Source organism: Neomonachus schauinslandi, chromosome 7, assembly GCF_002201575.2.
Source record: "Neomonachus schauinslandi chromosome 7, ASM220157v2, whole genome shotgun sequence".
Lineage (NCBI taxonomy): Eukaryota > Metazoa > Chordata > Mammalia > Carnivora > Phocidae > Neomonachus > Neomonachus schauinslandi.
The window spans coordinates 21,087,032-21,109,738 of NC_058409.1; the positions used below are offsets into that span (position 1 = coordinate 21,087,032).

General features: G+C 40.1%; 1 protein-coding gene across 1 annotated transcript in view; it reads left to right on the forward strand.

Annotated features, from left to right (window-relative positions):
• SLC27A6 (solute carrier family 27 member 6) overlaps positions 1–21,933 on the forward strand; it is a 68,252-nt gene extending 46,319 nt beyond the window's left edge. The window contains exons 6-10 of the mRNA XM_021701931.1: positions 9,323–9,413; positions 13,444–13,642; positions 14,901–14,998; positions 16,291–16,421; positions 21,357–21,933. Coding sequence (XP_021557606.1) covers positions 9,323–9,413; positions 13,444–13,642; positions 14,901–14,998; positions 16,291–16,421; positions 21,357–21,533 — 696 coding nt within the window. The 3' untranslated portion in view covers positions 21,534–21,933. The remainder of the gene's footprint in view (positions 1–9,322; positions 9,414–13,443; positions 13,643–14,900; positions 14,999–16,290; positions 16,422–21,356) is intronic.
• Positions 21,934–22,707: the final 774 nt, after the last annotated feature.

Sequence of the window (22,707 nt, forward strand, 5' to 3'; positions counted from 1 at the left end):
ATTCCAGCAAACTTCAGAGGATTGAATATGGATTATGTTCTCTGACAGCAGTTTAATTAAGGTAGAAATAAATTTTGTAAATGACAGGTAGGTCATCTCCTGTATACTGGGATATAAAACATCTGTAAATGTCCATGAGTCGACAAAAAAATCATGATTGAAATTAAAAAATAGGGCGCCTGGGTGGCTCAGTTGGTTAAGCGACTGCCTTCGGCTCAGGTCATGATCCTGGAGTCCCTGGATCGAGTCCCGCATCGGGCTCCCTGCTCGGCAGGGAGTCTGCTTCATCCTCTGACCCTATCCCCTCTCATGTGCTCTCTCTCTCTCATTCTCTCTGTCTCAAATAAATAAATAAAAATATTAGAAATTAAAAAATAATTTGAGATGGGGTACCTTGGGTGGCGCAATCAGTTTATTCTTGATTTCGGCTTTGGTCGTGATCTCGGGTTGTGGGAAGGAGCCCACCCTTAGCGGAAAGTCTGCTTGTGCTTGTCTCTCTCTCTCCCCTTCTGCTCCTCCCCCTGCTCATGCTCATGCTCTCTCTCTAAAATGAATAAATAAAAATAACAAATCTAAAAACAAATTATTGGAGCTGAATTAAAATGAAAGTGTTATATTTCAAAACTTTTGGACCTACATAAGAATGGTTGAAAATTTGTGAGCTAAATATCCATTTCTGGGGGTTAATTAATATTTTTTTTTTTTTTAAAGATTTTATTTATTTATTTGAGACAGAGAGAATGAGAGACAGAGAGCATGAGAGGGAGGAGGGTCAGAGGGAGAAGCAGACTCCCTGCCGAGCAGGGAGCCCGATGCGGGACTCGATCCCGGGACTCCAGGATCATGACCTGAGCCGAAGGCAGTCGCTTAACCAACTGAGCCACCCAGGCGCCCTCTGGGGGTTAATTAAAAAGCAACTGAAATAAACCCAAAGAAAATAAAAATAAAGAAGTAATTAAGAACATAAGTAAAAAAAATACAAGATAAACTTCTGACACTTCTCATTAAATGTTTATCTTGTATTTCAGAAGTTTTCCAAATAAACTGGAGACAATCATGACTTCTTACTTTATTGACAGTATTACAGTCTGACAGGAAATTTAAGATATTATAAAATTATAATGAAGTCAAGCCAGTAATGTAAAATACAAATCTTCTTCATTGTGCTCCTGTTGGATGATTACTTAGAAATAACTCAGCTTCACTAAGGAGCTTTAATATGAATACCAAATTTTTCGGAACCAGTGCAACAAGTTGAGAAAATTAACTGTAAGGAATGAAAAACTCAGTAATATCAGCACTTACATTCCCAAAAATTACTTTTCAGAATGTAGCTGCATTTCTGAGATGCCAATAAGACCCTCAAAATTCCAGAGAGTGTATCATAAAAACAGTTTCAACCATTCTTATTTTTTTTTTTCAGTTTGGAAATGAAAAAAATTGTACCTATTATCATATGAATTCTACTCTATCTTTTCTCATTTCATGCATGTATTATGGTTTTGTTACGTAGGTCATCAGAAAAATTTGGACCAATAACTGTTTCATAATCATGTGGGGAGATTTGATAAGTCTGTCTCCCAAAAATTTAAACCTAATGGAAGCTTCCACTTACTGGCTTAGAGACAAATCAGCATCTAAACAGAGATAGGAAAGTAATAGAGAAGGAAAAAGATGAGGCTTCAGCACAGAGTTCCCGCGTCCCAAATGTCTTTCTTGTGTTCTGTCCTTACTGTTTAAATGCGTGCATCCAAAGGGATATGTGAGTCATATACACCCCCAGAGCAAACGGTATAAAAAAATTGGTGACTGCATTTGAGAGACAATCCCAAGTCACAGTTAGAGACTGCCTTCTCCTTTTCTACACCCAAGGGTAATATAATTAGGAGGGAACAAACATGAAATCCCTAGAGGAAATAAAACTTGAAAAAAAAAAAGAGAGAGAGAGAAAATAAGTCTTAATTAAAGATAGCTGAAGAAGGGGCCCCTGGGTGGCTCAGTCGGTTAAGCGTCTGCCTTTGGCTCAGTTCATGATCCCAGATCCTGGGATCGAGCCCCACATCGGGCTCCCCGCTCGGCGGGAAGTCTGCTTCTCCCTCTGCCTGACACTTCCCCTGCTTGTGCTCTCTCCCTCTCTGTCAAATAAATAAATAAAATATTTTTTAAAAAAATAAATAAAGATAGCTGAAGAAAAATACGGATACATAGGAAAATAATAAGCTCTGTAAAATGACCAGGGGATTTTAGAAAAAACAATTTCCCATAGGTTCAAAAATTGCAATAATATTCTCTTTAAAAATAAGAGCTCAATGGGATGTCTGGGTGGCTCAGTCAGTTAAGCGTCCTGGGATCGAGTCCCACATTGGGCTCCCTGCTCAGCGGGGAGCCTGCTTCTCCCTCTGCCTGCCATTCCCCCTGCTTGTGTTCCCTCTCTCTCTGTTTCTCTGTCAAATAAATAAAATCTTAAAAAAAAAAAAATAAGAGCTTAAAAGAGAGGAAAGTGCAAGGGAAATATAAATCAACAAAAGGAGTTGGAAAGTAGACAGACTCAGTTCAAAGGAAAAAAATAAAAGGGAAGAATGAAAGTATTGCAGAGGTGAACACCACAAGCTGTAAACATTGTTAGGGAACAAGATGAATGGGATTAAGGAGTCACACAAACACAATAAAAAGAATAAACAAATAAGAATATAAAATAAATGAGAAAGATAGATTTTGAAAACATAGACAATCATCTGACATCTGCTAATTGGTGTTCCTGCAGGAAAAAAAAAAATAGATCAAAAAGGAAAAAAAAATGATTTGAAACCTAATAGAGGAAAACTTCCTTAAATTAAAGACTTCAATCTTTTTTTAAATTATATTTTATTATGTTAGTCACCATACAATACATCATTAGTTTTTGATGCAGTGATCCACGATTCATTGTTTTCGTGTAACATGCAGTGCTCCATGCAATACGTGCCCTCCTTAAGACCCATCACCGGGCTAACCCATCCCCTCACCCCCCTTCCCCTCTAGAACCCTCAGTTTGTTTCTCGGAGTCCATAGTCTTTCATGGTTCATAAAGACTTCAATCTTTAGCAAAAGAGCACACTGTGTTCCAGGAAAAAAAATATTAGTACAGGATGACCATCAGAAAAATACATGCTGGTGAAATTACTGAACATAGATTAAAGAACTGTAAGGAGAAAACAAAGGTTGTACAAAGTATAGGGTGAAGATGGGAATCATCTCCAGCATCTCTCAAAACAAGAACAAAACACTCAATGCCAGAAAAAAAAAAAAAAGGAAGGAAGGTATTCACCTCAGAATTTTACTTCTGACTGAGTTGTTCCTTGAGTATAAAGGCAACAAAACTGTGTTCTCAAAATTTTAAGAACCCAGAGAATATAATACCCATGTATCTATAGGAATGTCATACTTCTTTATAAAATTCACTCCGTGGAAATGTCCAGTCAACCTGAAGAGAAAGCAGAATTTAGAAATGAAGGAATCGCCTTCAGTTAAAAGCTTTGATTGAATCCATCTAAAGACAGAAGATGGAACAGCTCCAACTTATGTTTATAAATAGGACACCACATAAGGAGGAAATATAGGTGCTAATTTTCTCATCTTTTTTTTTTTAAGATTTTATTTATTTATTTGAGAGTGAGAGAATGAGAGAGAGAGAGCACATGAGAGGGGGGAGGGTCAGAGGGAGAAGCAGACTCCCCGCCGAGCAGGGAGCCCGATGCGGGACTCGATCCCGGGACTCCGGGATCATGACCTGAGCCGAAGGCAGTCGCTTAACCAACTGAGCCACCCAGGCATCCCTATTTTTTTTTTAAAGATTTTATTTATTTATTTGAGAGAGAGAGAATGAGAGACAGAGAGCACGAGAGGGGGGAGGGTCAGAGGGAGGAGCAGACCCCCTGCCGAGCAGGGAGCCCGATGCGGGACTCGATCCCGGGACTCCGGGATCATGACCTGAGCCGAAGGCAGTCGCCCAAGTGACTGAGCCACCCAGGCATCCCTATTTTTTTTTTTTTAAGATTTTATTTATTTATTTGAGAGAGAGAGAATGAGAGACAGAGAGCACGAGAGGGAAGAGGGCAGAGGGAGAAGCAGACCCCCCACTGAGCAGGGAGCCCGATGCGGGACTCGATCCCGGGACTCCAGGATCATGACTTGAGCCGAGGCAGTCGCCCAACCAACTGAGCCACCCAGGCGCCCCTATTTTTTTTTTTTAAAGATTTTATTTATTTATTTGAGAGAGAGAGAATGAGAGACAGAGAGCACGAGAGGGGGGAGGGTCAGAGGGAGGAGCAGACTCCCTGCCGAGCAGGGAGCCCGATGCGGGACTCGATCCCGGGACTCCGGGATCCTGACCCGAGCCGAAGGCAGTCGCCCAACCAACTGAGCCACCCAGGCGCCCCTAATTTTCTCATCTTTTATAGTAAGTCCATAAATACAGTGTAAAGAAACGGATTTAATAAAAAGCCTCCTTCACATTTTGGTAAGCTTTTTTATTACCTTAAAAGTAAGCATTTCTTACCGACCAGGAAATTTAGCTGGTTGTGCAGTTAGGCAGGAACCCACATGAGACCACCCTCACTTCTCACAGCACTTGCTGGGTTTGAAGTCCCGACAACCCATTCTGGGTTCGATGATTCGCTAAGGACTCACAAAACTCACCAAAAGCTGTTACGCTCATAATTACTGTTACTACATCTAAAGGATACAGATTAAAATCAGATGGAGGGAGAAGGAATAGGGCAGAATCAGGAGGGCACCAAATGCAAGGTTTCTAGGGGTCCTTTCTTGTGGAGTCAGGTTGGCGTTACTCTCCTGGAACTGACATGTGACCATGTACATGGAGTATTCCTGGCTAGGGACACTCACCAGCCTTGGTGTCCACAGTCTTCTTTGCAGCTCCATCATTTAAATACACTTGGCTGCTTGTGCGGCTGACCTCCATCTCGAATCCCTCAAGAGGTCAAGCTGGAAGACCCAAAGTCCCCCACCCTACATCAATCACATTATTCATGTGGCTCAGAGACACTAAATCTAAATCATATGGTCACTCTCTGGATGCCAGAAGCCCTTAGGGTAACACATATACTCCTTTTGGCCATGACATTGCAGGGACATAGAGATTATCTCCCAGCAGATGAGAGTGAAAGCCAGACCTCTGGTTAAACTGGGGTTAAGGTTAAATTCTTGACGCTGCAGGGACTGATTTCTCCTATGCTAAAGGAACACATCATTTAACTTCAGTTCCATTTTCTTTTGTTAAATTCAAAGAAATTTAAATTGATTGCATTTCTTAAAATGGTGTGGTTTCATCTTTCATAGATTATTTTATTAATCAGTTTCCTACCTTTCTCTCTGTTTAAACACATTTGTAATGATGCTCGTCAAATGCATTCCTTTATATAGTCTACTAAAAGTTTTCAGTATACCTGACACTGTGAACAGAGTGAGCACAACAGAGATAAATTCCTGCTCATGTGCAGGTTATATTCTCTTGGGGAAGACAGAAAACAAGATAAATAAATATAACGTAATTTAATATACATTACATACTCTTAAATGCTGAGAAGAAAAAGTAAACAGGAAAAGAAGATTGTGTGTGTGTGTGTGTGTGTTGGTAGGGATTTTGCCATTTTAGAGAGGGTAGTCAGAAAGGCCATACTGAGAAAGTGATATTTAGGGAAAGATTTGAAGGCAATAAAGGAATGAGTCATGAGGCTATCTGGTGTTCCAAGTGGATTGAGTAGGGGCACCTGGGTGGTTCAGTTGGTTGTTTGTCCAGCTCTTGATTTTGGCTTAGGTCATGATCTCAGGGCTGTGGGACTGAGCCCAGAGTTGGGTTCCACGCTCAGCAGGGAGTCTGCTTGAGATCCTCTATCTCCCTCTCCCTCTGAAATAAATAAATAAATAAATCCTTAAAAAAAAAAGTGGAATGAAGAGCCAGTACAAAGGCCCTTAGGTGGTTACATGCCTGCCATGTTTGAGGGACAGCAAGGAGACCACAGTGGTCATAGTGAGGTGAGCAAAGATTTTGAACAGAAGACCAAGTGTTTCTATTTCAGCTTTAATGGGATCACTTTGGCTCTGCTGAGAATATATTACACCATGTTAATGCCAGTTTACTTTTGGTTGAATTTGGAGAAATTATAAATTTTCTTCATATTTTTCTATCTTGCTTGTTTTTTTTAACACAACTTTGTGAACCATTCAGAACTATGCTGTTGCATAAATATGCATTCTAGGGACGCCTGGGTGGCTCAGTGGCATCTGCCTTCGGCTCGGGTCATGGTCCCGGGGTCCTGGGATGGGGCCCCGCATCAGGCTCCCTGCTCAGTGGGGAACCTGCTTCTCCCTCTCCCACTCCCCCTGCTTCTGTTCCCTCTCTCGCTGTGTCTCTGTCAATAAATAAAGTCTTTTTTAAAAAATGCACTCTAAGACTAAGTATTCATAATAACCCAACTATGTGAAATATTAGATATAATATATATGTATTTACATAGATACATGTATGTATTATAGATATACATGCATAATATATATTATGTATATATAATAGATTTATGATTTATGTGTGTGTGTTTGTGTTTTTTTAGGGTCTCCTGTTAAAGAAAACAGAGAAACTAACCTTTCCCTATGGTGCCAGAGAAATGAGCCTCTATCTTGTAGGCAATGTAGTATAATGTTGAGGGGAAAACTGTGAACTGCAATCACTGTACCAAGGCCTGTAGTCTAAGCTCTGCCTCTCCTTAAGTTTTTAACTTTGACAAGTCACTTCCCTCTGAATTCAGAGTCTCCGCACGTATTCACAGAGGGAATGATTTTTGTGTTCTCCTTCCAACTTCTACATTTACAGTTGTGAATATGCAGAAGTATGCAGTTGTGTGTGGGAACTCCAAGGGCAGTGTGCGTAGCCACATAGGGGTGGAGCGCACAGCGCTGGGGATCCATTTACCCAGTCTGTGATGAATGGGACCCCTGTGGCTCTGCTCTGGACACAGACACGTACATTTAGGGGTATTAAAGTGGGGGTCTGTCTTTTTTTAATCTGCGTTGTGATAACACAGTCATTTTTGTAATCTCGTGGGATCTCTTTTTTTTTTTTTTTAAAGATTTTTATTTATTTATTTGACAGAGAGAGAGATAGTGAGAGCAGGAACACAAGCTGGGGGAGTGGGAGAGGGAGAAGCAGGCTTCCTGCCAAGCAGGGAGCCCGATGCAGGGCTCGATCCCAGGACCCTGGGATCATGACCTGAGCCGAAGGCAGACGTTTAACGACTGAGCCACCCAGGCGCCCTCGTGGGATCTCTTGAAGGCAAGGAAGAAGTAGAAATCCCTCTAACTGAAACTTAATACTCAGACCCAGACTAGCTCTAGAAGATGCTGTGATATATTTAAATGCCAGTGGTATCATAATATTACCCGATTTGTGATAACAGGCACACTGAATGGTGATTTGGTGTAGAACGAATCTCACCCATGAATGCAGTTGACAAATTAATATAAAAGAAATAACACTAAAGCTGATATCATCAGTTGCTGAGCAAATTTTTCAAAATATAAAACACGTTACAACAGGAGATGGGTAATGAACGGGGCTCTCTTCTTGTTTGACCAAAATGATAAATGTGGTTCTGGGGATTCTGAAATCTTTCTTTTTACCAGCCATTGGGCAAGTGGCCAGAAAGCTGTTATCCCAATTACAGACAAAGACCAATAAGATGCAAGCTTGCATTTTAATAAAGAATCTTTATGTCTAGAATCACCATACATTCTGCTTTGCTGCCTCTCTCATTGGCCACGTCTTAAGATGGGACAATATTTTATTTTTAAAGATTTTATTTATTCATTTGAGACACAGACATAGAGAGAGAGAGAGAGAGAGAGCATGAGCAGGGAAAGAGGCAGAAGGAGAAGGAGAAGCAGGCTCCCCACTGAGCCAGGAGCCCGACGCGGGGCTCCATCCCAGGGTCCTGAGATCGAATTCTGCATTGGGCTCCCTGCTCAGTGGGGAGTCTGCTTCTCCCTCTGCCTGCCCCTCCCCCTGCTTGTGCTCTCTCTCTCTCTCTCTGTCAAATAAATAAATAAAATCTTTAAAAAAAACAGGGATGTTTGTGTCTAGTCCTTGAGGATAAATCATAGTACATTTATCTCACTAATTTTATTCATCTTTTACCACTTCTTTGTTCTATATTTATTCACTTTGTTCCTCCTTCTCTTTGTCTTTCTCTCTTCTATGCATCCTTCCTTATTATTTTTTCTGTATTTTAGATTACTATTTTCTAGTTCACCTTAACCAGATAGCTTGTTTAATTGATCAGCAAAACCTCGGTTTTCTTATATATAAAATGCAGGTTGGGTTGAAACAATCTGCAGTTTTTCCTCCCAGAGTCACATCTTCAGGGATAGGTGAATCTGCATGACAACATGGACATGACAGGAGCAGGGTAGCTGGAAATATTTGGGGACAAGGAGAGGTATCCAACTAGCTTGTTTTCCAATGTGATGAGCATGTTCTAACAAATTTGCCATCTCGCAGCACAGAAGTACTGAGTGTTAGTTAAAGGACATTAGGGTGAAAGGCCTGGGGAAAAGTTCAAAGTCAAGTAGGCATCTGATCCCTTTTCAAGGGATTGTAAATTAAAAATAGACAACAAAATCCTTGCCTTCACATAGATGAAATTTTAGTTCTATTAAACCTTTCATTTCAAAGGATTTTTTTTTAATTTTATTTATTTATTTGAGAGAGAAAGACAGAGATAGAGCATGAGTGGAAGGACAGAGGAAGAGGAGAGAGAGAATCCCAAGCAGGCTCCATGCTCAGCATGGAGCCCGATGTGCGGCTGGATCTCAAGACCCTGAGATCATGACCTGAGCAGAAACCAAAAGTCAGACGCTTAAGCAACTGAGCCACCCAGGTGCCCCCCCCAAGGGATGCTTTTGAATGATTGCAAAAAGGAGAAAGCAAGAAGTGTTCCTCTTAGCTAGAGTTAGTAGAGTATGTAATTGAGGGCAAGGATGTTTGATACCACTCATTCAAGAATAAAATTAATGTTTTGCTAAGGTAATGTGCAACATAAAATGAAATGAAAGTAAATGCCAGTATACAAATGCTGTTTACTAATGCCTTCAGTTTTGATTTTCAAATATATATTTAATTTTTTATCAGTAAAGTTTACTTGTTTTCCTAAATCTACATTCTAATTCTTTATTTCAATTGCCTAAACATAAGCTCTACCACCAGTAGATATAACTGCACAAATAAATATTTTGTTGTTGTTGTTTTTGTTGTTTAATTTTGTTTTTGCAGCTTCTTTTCACTTTTGACTTGGTAAAGTATGATTTTCAGAAAGATGAACCCATTAGAAACAAACAGGGCTGGTGTCTTCGTGTGAAAAAAGGTAAGATTCTTGTGTTTGACCATGTCTCTTCAGGCAAAAGTTTCTGAATTTCTGTTTAATTACTACTGAATTTAGAAAAGAAAGAATGGCTATTATTGATATGTGATGAGATTTATTTGGAGTTTCAGTGCAGGTAGAATAGTTTCATTATTAGATGTTAGGGATCCCAAGTGGGTCACTCGGATTGTCAGTGACTGAAGTTTAAAATGGATTACTACTGGGCTCCTGTTTTTCCTAATCCACTCTTCTAGTTGTAACAGTGGCGCTAATGTCCTCTATCACCAAGATATAATGTAAAAAAGAATGCCTTAGTTATCTTTCTAGGTATAGTGGAAAGTCAGGTAGGCTGACATTTGTATCTGGGCTCTCACCCTTAGAAACTGTACAACTTTGGGCAGGCCACACGAGCTGAGTCTCATTTTCTTCATATGTAGAGATGACATTATTTATTTTGTGAATTTCTTGTTGACCATTAAATGAGGTGATGTATGCAGAGCCCTACGGAGAGCCTCGCATATGGCCTGCTACCTACCCCCTTCTCTTCTCCCTCTCATTCCCCTCCTCCACCAAGGTGGTTTCTGATCAGGTTTGGTTAGACAATTAACTTGCTGCTGCATATAATCAGTCTAGAAATTTAAATGTAGATATGTGCATTTGGAATTGTTTAGAGATTCAGTCTGAATAAATCAGACCAAAATTACTTTTTGCTGTCTTCAGAATATGCTTAGACTACATTTCAAAGATGAATTCATTTAAATCTTTACTTCAAATGTGGAGATAGAGGTTGCAAACCTGGCTGGTTTGCATGTTCTGGTAGCTGGAAGCTTGGAAAGAATATAAGCCTTATCTATTAAAAAACAAATTACCCTGCCCTCTAAATTTCAAACCTAAGAGCATTTATCAAATATCTTCCCCTAATGCAAGTCTATAAGCTGTGTCCAAGAGAAAAGCCATTTCTAAAAAGATTGTAAAGAGCTTTATTTATATGCACTTTAGTGTATTTTATTTTATTTTAAGATTTTAATTTTTTAGGTAAAACTTTTTAGGTAAAAAGCACCCAACATGGGGCTCGAACTCACAACCCCAAGATCAAGAGTTGCATGCTCTACTGACTGAGCCGGGCACGCACCCCTAATGTGTTTTATTTATTGCATTTAGGATAGAATCTGACATTGGAACTTGAGTCTCAGTACTGTTTGTACAAACTCAGGGTTTCTTAAAAAGCAGATAGTCCCACAGTGCGTGGGTGGCTCAGTTGGTTAAGCAGCCGACTCTTGATTTTGGCTCAGGTGGTGTTCTCAGGATCCTGGGATCGAGCCCCGCGTGAGGCTCATCACTCAGTGGGGAGTCTGCTTGAGGAATCTTTCTCCCTCTCCTTCTCCCTTTACTCCTCCCCTGACTTGTGCCTGCGCTCTCTCTCTTTCTCTCTCTCAAATAAATAAATCTATAAATCTTTTTTTTTTAAGATTTTATTTATTTATTTGAGAGAGAGAATGAGAGAGAGAGCACATGAGAGGGGGGAGGGTCAGAGGGAGAAGCAGACTCCCCGCTGAGCAGGGAGCCCGATGCGGGACTCGATCCCGGGACTCCGGGATCACGACCCGAGCCGAAGGCAGTCGCTTAACCGACTGAGCCACTAGGCTCCCTGGAGCTGGGATTTTCTTTTCTTTTTTTTTTTTTTTAAAGATTTTTTATTTATTTATTTGAGACAGAGGGAATGAGATAGAGAGCATGAGAGGGGGGAGGGTCAGAGGGAGAAGCAGACTCCCCGCCGAGCAGGCAGCCCGATGCGGGACTCGATCCCGGGACTCCGGGATCATGACCCGAGCCGAAGGCAGTCGCTTAACCGACTGAGCCACCCAGGCGCCCCTAAAACATATCCTTCTTTTTTTTTTTTTAAGATTTATTTATTCATTTGAGAGAGCGAGAATGAGAGAGAGTACATGAGCAGGGGGAGGGTCAGAGGGAGAAGCAGACTCCCCCGCTGAGCAGGGAGCCCGATGCGGGACTCGATCCCGGGACCCCAGGATCATGACCCGAGCCGAAGGCAGTCGCTTAACCGACTGAGCCACTAGGCTCCCTGGAGCTGGGATTTTCTTTTCTTTTTTTTTTTTTTTAAAGATTTTTTATTTATTTATTTGAGACAGAGAGAATGAGATAGAGAGCATGAGAGGGAGGAGGGTCAGAGGGAGAAGCAGACTCCCCGCCGAGCAGGGAGCCCGATGCGGGACTCGATCCCGGGACTCCGGGATCACGACCCGAGCCGAAGGCAGTCGCTCAACTGACTGAGCCACCCAGGCGCCCCTAAATCTATAAATCTTAAAGCAGATTGTCCCCGAACATTTGCTTTAGTGTTTTGTGATTCTCATTATGAATTACTCAATATTTTTCCCATTCATGATATTGTGTCTTGCATACATTTGCCTAGAACAGATAGATAAGGAATACTACGATCTTTTTAAGCATTTGTGATAGTGCATTTGTCAGGGAAGAAACTGCCCACCTGTGTCTTGAAGAAGAAAAACAAAGAACATAAATTTTAAGGGAAACATGAGAGGCTTGGAAATTTCTGCAAAGGGAGGGAATGTAGACTGAAGGAATATGTGTTGGAGGACAGGCTTTGGAGTCAGATGAACTTGGCTTATAAAAAGCCATCTTGGGGGCACCCAGGTGGCTCAGTCAGTAAAGCATCTGAGTCTTGATTTCAGCGTGGAGCCTGAGCCTTTAAAACAACAACAACAAAACCCATCTCTCATATTTGGCAACTGAACGACATTGGGCAAATGACTGTCTCTTTCTTGGCTTCTTTACCTGTAAAATGAAGATAATATGAGGGCCTGTGTTACAGGTTTGTGATGAGGATCAGATAAATAAAGTGCTCAGAATAGTGACTGGTCCCCGGAAAGTGCTCAGGAAGTGTAACAAAGGCAATGATGATGATGATGATGATGATGAAGGTGTCAGTGATGACTGTGACAACAAGGGGCCTCTGCAGTAGCCGAGCAGACTTGGCTTGGCCGATGGTACGTGTGCCTGTGGAAGCCAGGATGTCCAGCAGGAGTGGGAGCCAAGAACGTTGAATAATGTTACAATGACATAAATTGGTTTACAATGTGCTGGAATTAACCCCACCTCATTAATCACGTGGACGTTGCCGCTCTTCACAGGGGGCAAAGCAGGTCAACGATGTCCTTGGGATGTTCTGGGGCCATGTTTGCTGCTCCCCTTTGTCTTCCACCCTTCTCTTAGAAGTAGATTTTTACCTTGCAGCTTGCTGAGCAAAATCCTGATTAATTTGAGTAAATCTGATTGAAAATTTTGTTCAGCTACTGTGTCTACATATAAGGAATACGAATAACTTTCATGCCTCATCTCTTGCCCGTTGAGGATTTCCACACAACATCCCATAAGAATAAAACACTTTCTTAAGCTTCTCATAACTTCTAGATCAGAGATAGTATGGAACAGAAACCTTGTTGCAAAATCATAGACTTGAATTTGAGTTCTAGGTCCATTCCTTTCAACCTGTTGGTCTTCAGTAACTTACTTCACCCTTCTGGGCCCTGGCTCCTTCCCCATGAAATAAGGATTTTAATGATCATTTGCGAAGGATTTCTGTGAAGAATAAATAGGATGACAGTTGCAAGGGGCTTGTGGGGCTTGCTACATAGTAAATGCCCAATAAATATTGTTACTATCGTAATCTTATTAAAATTATTACTATGGTTATTTATGTAGTTGTCATTATTATCAGCATTGAAATCTATGGAACTTGAAAGAAAAGTAGCCTTTGGTCTATCCACCCGAGATAGGTTGTAAAATAAGTTTAATATGCCTTTGTTTGCATTCGCTTTGCTTTTTTCTGGTTTTTCCAAAGTGGTTTGTGTTGGTGGCAGTCTGTGGAAAGGTGTGCTGGATGCAGGCACCCAAAGCAACACTGGTTGTGTTGGTCAGATATAATCTGAGTACATGCATGATATGTGTACTAACAGTTTTATTCAAATCACTGAAAAATGCCTTTGTCCCCCAGGAGAACCTGGGCTGCTCATTTCTCGAGTGAATGAGAAGAATCCCTTCTTTGGTTACGCCGGGAGTAAGAAGCACACAGAAAAGAAACTGCTTTGTGATGTTTTTAAGAAGGGAGATGTTTACTTTAACACAGGAGACTTAATGGTGCAAGATCAGGACAACTTCCTCTATTTTTGGGACCGTATTGGCGACACTTTCAGGTATGAAATAGCATCGGTCGTACTGCTTCTTCTGTGATTGTGAACTATGATCCAACCAAGGCTCTGTGGAAACATTATAGACCACGTGGTCTTCACCCTTGGGACAGACAGAGCGCTTTTATCTCAGTAATGTCTCCCCATTTAAAAATTCATTGGCCATCTGTTTCTAGATTGTAACCTAAGTTAAATGTTGAGGTCAATTTTTATCATTATTTAAGTGAATCACTTTGGTCCAAATCAGGGAGATCCATTTTTTTAGACTATAAAAACAGATGTGATGTCTAAATGGCAGAGTTGAAACAGAAACCAATGTGGTCAAGTCTGGTCTAATTTTTGACCAAATGATAAAAACAATGAAACAGCAAAATTTTTCTTTTTTGCATTTTCCTTCTTAATTCCTTAAGATTATTTTAGGCTTATGCAATGATTTTGCTTTACTACTCAATGACTATGGAAGAGTGAAGGACGTACAGGAGACATTACAAAAATGTTTGAATAAATAAATGAATCATACTTCCTCACCTTCTTTTTTTAGACTTTTTTTTTTTATATTTTTATTTATTTATTTGAGAGAGAGAATGAGAGAGAGAGAGCATGAGAGGGGGGAGGGTCAGAGGGAGAAGCAGACTCCCCGCCGAGCAGGGAGCCTGACGTGGGACTCGATCCCGGGGCTCTAGGATCATGACCCGAGCCGAAGGCAGTTGCTTAACTAACTGAGCCACCCAGGCGTCCCCACTTCCTCCCCTTCTTGTACCAACTTATGTGCTCACTTTGTATAAAATTATTTTAATTGAAGTAACATATTCAATACATAATTCATATGCATTAAAGGAGCCAAAGGGGTTAACCCCTAGAAATTAAAGAAGGTCATTACACTGAGACACAACTATAGCTTTCCTTTCATTTTTTTCTAACTCTATCATTAGAGATAGGCAATGTTTTGTACTTAAGCGTTACTACAGTTCAAAATAAAGAGGGAGTTATCATTACTTTATTTTGATGACATACTATAGAAAAACATTTTGGAGTTACCAGTTTGTACCAATGAAACACAGATAAAGTAATTCTACTTAAAACAGTGATTCTGATTTTGTTGACTTCTCAACGAAGTGCTTCCTTGGAAATGCCTTTCATTTCAAAAACGGCCATTGTGTTTGGTTACATGTACTTGCGCAGAACCGAATGCAAGGCACTGAAACTAAAACGGAGTGCCTACTTGAAATATGGGCGCATTCCCTGGAACTTGTTTTTCATTTAGGTGGAAAGGAGAAAATGTTGCTACCACAGAGGTTGCTGACGTTATTGGAATGTTGGATTTCATACAGGAGACCAACGCCTACGGGGTGACGGTGCCAGGTATGAATATACTTCAGTTTTGGGAAGAATTCTCAGACTAGAATGTGTCTCTTTTCTTTACTTCTGCAATGATCTTACTAATTCAACATTTCATTTTTTATATATTAAAATAAATATCTGAGTCTTGTCTTGGCAAGTAATGCCCTAGACCAGGCTTACAAAGACCGTGGTCCCATCAGATACCAACTTAATTTTAATGGATGTGTGTATTTTTAAGTAAAGCTTGAAAATTCTGGTCAGTGACTCACTGCTTGAAAATAGTTCCAACTTTTCAATAGTCTTATCATTGTTCTCTTTGTGACTAGAGTTTATGCATGCCACCAAACAGGAACATGTGCTAGTTTAAATGCTTAATAACACTGACTTGTGGTTACGTCGAATCTTTTTCTTTTTAAGATTTTATTTATTTGAGAGAGAGAGAGAGTACGAGTGGAGGGGAAGGGGCAGAGGGAGAGAGAGAAGCAGACTTCCCGCTGAGCAGGGAGCCAGATGCGGGGCTCCATCCCAGGACCCCCGGGATCATGACCTGAGCTGAAGGCAGATGCCACCCAGGTGCCCCTGGTTAAGTTGAATCTTTTTCAAAAATAATTTTAAAACCTGTTTGGCTTCATTTATCTTTGTAAATATGCATATGAGGGTTGTCTCATGATGGTGAAAATGGCAGTTACCAAATTGAAATTATAGGATAGCTGTTCTCCTTTGCTGTTGTTTTGTTTTGTTTTGGTAAATGACAGTATTTTCCAACTAATGTTTGTAGGTGCCGGGGACACATGGGGTGGGAATGTTTAAATGGGGAGCAGAGGAAGGGGGTGTTTATTCTAATAGACCTCTGGTGCTGCCTATTCTGATTCCCTGGAAAAATCCATAGGCGGCATGATAAGTCTGGTTTTTAAATTTAAAAACAATGTTGCCTTTTATTTTTTGCGTTGACTCTTAACATGGGTATTTGTCTGGAATATATTCACCGTTAAATAAATGTTTCCTCCCAATATTTTATGTTAATGGTGGTAGGATGCAAACTAGGGGTTATTTATGGTGTTTTCTATTCCATCTATTTCATTTGTGTAATGTCAACAATTAAGAATAGGCTCTACCTTTTCCTGTTCCTAACTTATTTCTGGGAAGTCGATCATATGCTCCGGGAAGGACCCACTCATTTATGCTACTGTTGGATTGTTGCTGCTGTGATAGAATTGTCTCCATTTGCAACAATTAGTATATAATTAAGAGGATCATTTTAAAAATCACCTAGTACTTGTAAAATTAATGCTATTGCAAACTTTTTTTTCCAGATTATGAAGGAAAAGCAGGAATGGCTTCTATTATTTTAAAACCAAATAAGTCTTTGGACTTGGAGAAAGTTTACGAACAGGTTGCCACATTTCTACCAGCTTATGCCTGCCCACGATTTTTAAGAATTCAGGTAATTCTACTGTTTGAATTTTAAGAATTCAGGTAATTTTACTTAACTAAAGATTCAGCTTAACTACAAGACCAGGAATCCAGAAGATGGTTTAATTACAAAATAGTATTTTATCTTTTAGATAATATGTGCATTTTATCTCTATTAGAAAAATCTCAAGAACAATGAAAAGCATTGGGATGCTAATTTATGCCACATTTGAAGCCTAATTATAGAAGGGAACTTGATGAAATGCTAGGGTGTCTTTGTCTTGGTCCTAATTATAGAATTGCTTTCTTCCTCTTCACTCAACCTCAGCAATGGTGCAAGCCAAAACTCCATTCTACACAAGCCTTATGAAGACATTTGTTGCTCTGTGCCTAAAATTATGTTCCACCAAGCTGACATCAAGGTATCTGCAGGATGTGTGCAGAGCCTAAAGGCAATTGGCTTTAAGCCATTCTGCTTTTCATTTTTATCCTTGTTCTATCCAGCCTCGCTCTGGGACTTTATACTTTTAGGGAATTCTGAATTTACTTGTTTTGAGAGGTGGGTACTCTCTTGTTAGGTTACTAGAATAAAATACAGTTAAAAAGGAAAGTTTGCTCAGCTACTGGATAAATTTGCTTGCTCATTTATTCAGCCATTCATGTATTTAATACTGTGTACCCAAAGCTAGTACTTATCCAATCACATAGAACTTTTCTGGGTACATTCATCAGATCACTATTAGATCCCTAGCAGAGCCATCGAATGCATCATATTCATCTTTAAAGCATTCACAGCAATCTTCATGGCCCTGTCACGGCTTGGCCAATGGGACACATCATCTGGACTGTCATAAATACATATTTCGTCTACATAATTGTTTTAAGAGCTTTTGTACACATTGTCTCAGATTATTTTCATAACAATCCTCTGAAATATTAAAGGTAAACAGAAGTAGGAAGGAGAATTAATACATTTTCAGTTGAAATTTTTATTGAGATCATTGTAGTCATGCTATTGTAAGAAATAATACAGAGAGAATTGTTTTGTGTAGCCGTTACTCGATTTCCTCCAGTGGTGACATTTTTCAAAACTATTATAACCAGGACATTGACGTTGATAACAATCTACCCATCTTATTAAATTTCCTGCTTTACTTGTGTGTGTGCATTAAGGTCTACACTTTTATCATCTGTGTTGCTTTATTCATCAATGACTGCAGTCAAGATATGAATAGTTCTGACACCACAAGGATTTCTCATGTTTCCCTTTTATAACCACATCCAGTTCCCTCTTGCCCTTCCCCATACCACCCTAGAAATAATGTATTTTATTTTATTTTATTTTATTTATTTTATTTTTTAAAGATTTATTTATTTATTTGAGAGAGCGAGAATGAGAGAGAGTACATGAGAGGGGGGAGGCTCAGAGGGAGAAGCAGGCTCCTCGCCGAGCAGGGAGCCCGATGCGGGACTCGATCCAGGGACTCCAGGATCATGACCTGAGCCGAAGGCAGTCGCTTAACCAACTGAGCCACCCAGGCGCCCAGAAATAATGTATTTTAATGGAGTAGACAGTTGGTAGTTTAAATAAAGTCTTAAATGTGTTTCCCTTAGGGCACCTTAAAATTCACTTTCATTAAGCCAAAGAAATTTTTTTTTTTTTAAAGATTTTATTTATTTATTTGACAGAGAGAGACACAGCGAGAGAGGGAACACAGGCAGGGGGAGTGGGAGAGGGAGAAGCAGGCTTCCCGCCGAGCAGGGAGCCCGATGCGGGACTCGATCCCAGGACCCTGGGATCATGACCTGAGCCGAAGGCAGACGCTTAACGACTGAGCCACCCAGGTGCCCCAAGCCGAAGAAATATTTTGGCATAGAACTACTTTAGAAATCCAAGTCAGTCTTGCACAAACTTAGAAAATACTTTAGCATCATTAAACACCTAAAGAAATAGAGGGATGTCTGGGTGGCTCAATCGGTTAAAGTGTCTGCCTTCGGCTCAGGTCATGATCTCAGGGCCCTGGGATCGAGCCCCGCATAAGGCTCCCTGCTCAGCGGGGGGCCTGCTTCTCCCTCTCCCTCTGCCTCTCCCCCACCTTGTGCCCACTTTCTCTCTCTCTCTCTCTCTCAAATAAATAAAATCTTTAAAAAAATTTTTAAAAATTAACACCTAAAGAACTAGAGCTGTGACTGTTATATTTTAGTATTTGCTACAGTTAGCACAATGCACTTAGTTGGCAGTCACAATATTTATTTAATAAATCTGGTATAAGCAGTACAAAAGTTTAAGTCACTTCTGGCAAAATGAATAAAACAACTATCTTATCAAAATCTTATCAAAATCCATTTAGCACAAATTAAAAAAAGATACTTTTTTGGTACTAAATTTACCAAAAAAAAGTTTTTTAAACGATTGATTTATTTATTCTGGGTTGGGGGAAGAGGCAAAGGGAGAGGGAGGGAGAGAATCCTCAGGCAGTCTCCCCACTGGGCACAGAGCCCAGCATGGGGCTCCATCCCAGGACTCTGAGATCATGACCTGAGCCAAAATCAAGAGTCAGACACTTAGTTGCCTGAGCCACCCAGGCACCCTAAATTTACAAAAAAAATATTTAATGTGATATTACTCAGTATGGGTGGGATGAAATTAAATTGATCCTTTCATTCTGCTTGCGGAAACACAAACTGTTATAATGTCTCTAGAAAACAATTTGGTAAATATATAGTTAGGCTCTTAGAATTTACATATATTTTGACTGAGTAATTTCATTTCCAGAAATGTATCCTTAGAAAGTAATCAAAGGGGCGCCTGGGTGGCTCAGTCGTTAGGCGTCTGCCTTCAGCTCAGGTCATGATCCCAGAGTCCTGGGATCGAGCCCCACATCGGGCTCCCTGCTCTGCGGGGAGCCTGCTTCTCCCTCTCCCGCTCCCCCTGCTTGTGTTCCCTCTCTCGCTGTGTCTTTCTCTGTCAAATAAATAAAATCTTTAAAAAAATAAAAGAGGGCGCCTGGGTGGCTCAGTTGGTTAGGCGACTGCCTTCAGCTCAGGTCGTGGTCCCAGGGTCCTGGAATCGAGCCCCACATCGGGCTCCCTGCTCTGCGGGGAGCCTGCTTCTCCCTCTGCCACTCCCCCTGCTTGTGTTCCCTCTCTCGCTGTGTCTCTCTCTGTCAAATATATAAATAAAAATCTTAAAAAAAAAAGTAATCAAAGCTGAACAAATGTTATATATACAGGTGTTCTCCAAAGTATTATTTATAGCAGTAAAAAATTTTGATATTCTTTATTAGAATAAGAGTAATGTTAATTAAAACATTATAATTAGGTGAGAACTTCTTAAACCATTACCTAATGGTTTTTATTACCTAATAAAAAATTACCTATGGAAAAATATACCTGGCATATTATAGAGCTGGGTTTCTTTGGTTTTTAGATTTTATTTATTTATATATTAGAGAGAGAGAGAGAGGGAGAGAGAGCACAAGCAAAGCAGGGAGAAGGGCAGAGGGAGAGAGAAAATCCCAAGCTGACTCCGCACTGATCGCGGAGGCTTGGGGCCTGGATCCCATGACCTTGAGCCGAAATTAAGAGTTCAAAGCTCAACCAGCTGAGCTGCCCAGGCGCCCCTATAGCTGTTTAGTTGAAGGCAGGACATCAATTGTATAAATACAGTGAGCTTCAAATTTTCTATGAATGAGAAAAAGAGTATGTGTTTCTACACAGTCAGATCTAGTTCTGTGATGACAGTGTTGGGAGGGGGGGAGGGGGGGAGGGTTGAAAGGATGAGATAGGGAAGGAGGTGCGGAGAGAACTTGAGTCTTGAGTGAGTCCAGAAGGATGAATAAAAATGGCCAAGTTATTCATAGGGCCTTATAAGGACCTCTACATGTCATCTGATTTAAAGCAGGTTACTTCATGCCTAAAACTGTCACAGATACACTTTATCTCTTAAACCCCTTAAAGCAGAGAGCTTCTTCAATTTTCCAGATTCATGGCATCTCTAGTGTCTCGGTAAGTATTTCCTGGCATTCTTGGGCCAACCAGATACCTAAATTTTCATTTATCCAGTATTTAAGTCAAAACAAATTCGTTAAGTATTTGGGTCTAACAAATTAGTTGCTGTGTGAAAAAATAATGCATATAAATTAAAAGAAAAAATACTTTTATTGTTAGACAACCACAAGTACCAGAGAGAGAGAAATTGGTCGTTGTACGACTCCTCAAACCTTGAAATTAGATTGGGCGGCCCAGGGACAGCCTAATTCCTTGTCCCACATTGATTTGGGGATATACTTGCCTTTTATTCCAGCAACCACTGAAAACCCTGTTTCACAAAGATATGGCATCGTTGAAAAGAATGTGTCGCAAATTACTATTAGAACTGCAAACTACCTTGAGCTAGTAGTTAGCAAGTGGTGACCAGCAGATATCACTGGCCTTACCTGGAAAATTTAAAATATACCTTTGGAGACACTGGAAATTCACGGAGGTACCACAAAGCACCTCAGTGCACAGTTTGGGAACCCAAAATTTAGGTCATCCTTTACTCCTTCTGGTGTCTATGGTATTTTGCCTTATAGAATAGAATGCTCTCCTTCATAGGTTTTATCTTCTTGGTGTCTAATAGCATTCTCTGCACATGATGTTGTGTTGGCAGTGAATTAAAGAGATAAGCCTGTGTGTTTTAGACAGGTCTATCTATAGTCAGTTGTAATTAGTTTTTGACAATTTTCATAATTCTTCTACATTGAATAAAGTTCAGAGGTAAATCACGCTAAAGATTCCAGTGTTCTAGGGGGCATGTTTTAAATTTCTAATATTAAATTATTAGTAGTAAATAGAGAGATGGTCACTGGATATAAGAGTATTATAATTAAATATTACAGTCTATCTTATTGAATATTCTGTTTATAGACTTTAGATAATATTAAATGATTCTACTAATCCTGACAATTAAATTACTTTGTAGGAGAAGATGGAAACAACAGAGACATTCAAACTACAGAAGTTTCAATTGGTGGAAGAAGGATTTAGCCCCTTGAAAATTTCTGACCCACTTTATTTCATGGATAACTTGAAAAAATCTTATGTTCCACTGACCAAAGAACTTTATAATCAAATAATATTAGGGAAGGTCAAACTTTAAGATTTTGTACACGTGGGATTTTCATGTGTTTTCTTAGGAGAGGTGAGAGGAGAGTGTGTGATTCTTTAACATGATATGTGGGGAGGGAACGGACATTAACTAACATACGCTGTGTTTTCTTAATATGCAACAGCTTTTCTCTAACTAGGAACTTTCATTTGTTTTAGTCCATAACAAACTCTAGTTGATTATTTGTTTTACCTATCTGGGGGTTCAGTGCATAACTAAATATTTGCTTCAATCGTAAAGATTCTAAATAGTAAGTGGTTAACAATTTAGAAACTTACTACAAATGTACTTTTTCCTATTTAAAGTCTCTAGTTTTGAATAAATGGTTAAATTTTGCTCAAATGTTTTATTTTTATGCACCCTGTGCTATAACTCAATAAAATCATCTTCATATTAATATGTGTTTTGAGATTTTGTTCTGATGTTTTAACTGTAAACTTCCAGTCCAAGGAAGCTGACTGACCTCATGCATGCATTCCTATCTCCCTTACTGAACTCACATTCTGATGATAGAAGAAATACAGAAGCGTGATGCAGCAAAGCAAGAGAACTGGTAAGCCCAAAACATTTAGGAATTTTGGGAAGATACATAAATGGGATCAAATTAATGATAAAATCCAACAGAGCTGTAGAAACCACTAACGATACAGAGAAAAAAATGGACTAGAATAGAAGGTAGGTATTGACACCAAGATCAGAGGCAGAAAAGACTTTGAGTGTGAGCAGGTTTCTTGTTGTTAACAGAAATGTATTGCAAGGACAATGTAATACACACAATTATACTTCTTTCAGCCTGGAAGCAACAGGCTCCAAGGTTTGCTTCAAGCTGGAACCACATGAACGACTCTCTCAGCAAAGTGAGCTGGCTTCCACAGGAGGGGGTTGTGGAGCTAGTCTTAACTGAAACGGAGCCCAGCAGGAAGCTCCTTTGCCCATAAACCTTGCTCCCTGTACGAAGAGAAGGAAAGTTAGCTTTGCCTCTTGTTAAAAAGCTTATTTTGGGGGCGCCTGGGTGACTCAGTGGGTTAGGCATCTGCCTTCGGCTCAGGTTGATCCCAGGGTGTTGGGATTGAGCCCTCATCTGGTTCCCTGCTCACTGAGGAGTCTGTTTCTTCCTCTCCCTCTGCTCATTCTCTCTCTCTCTCTCTCCCTCTATCTCACTCTA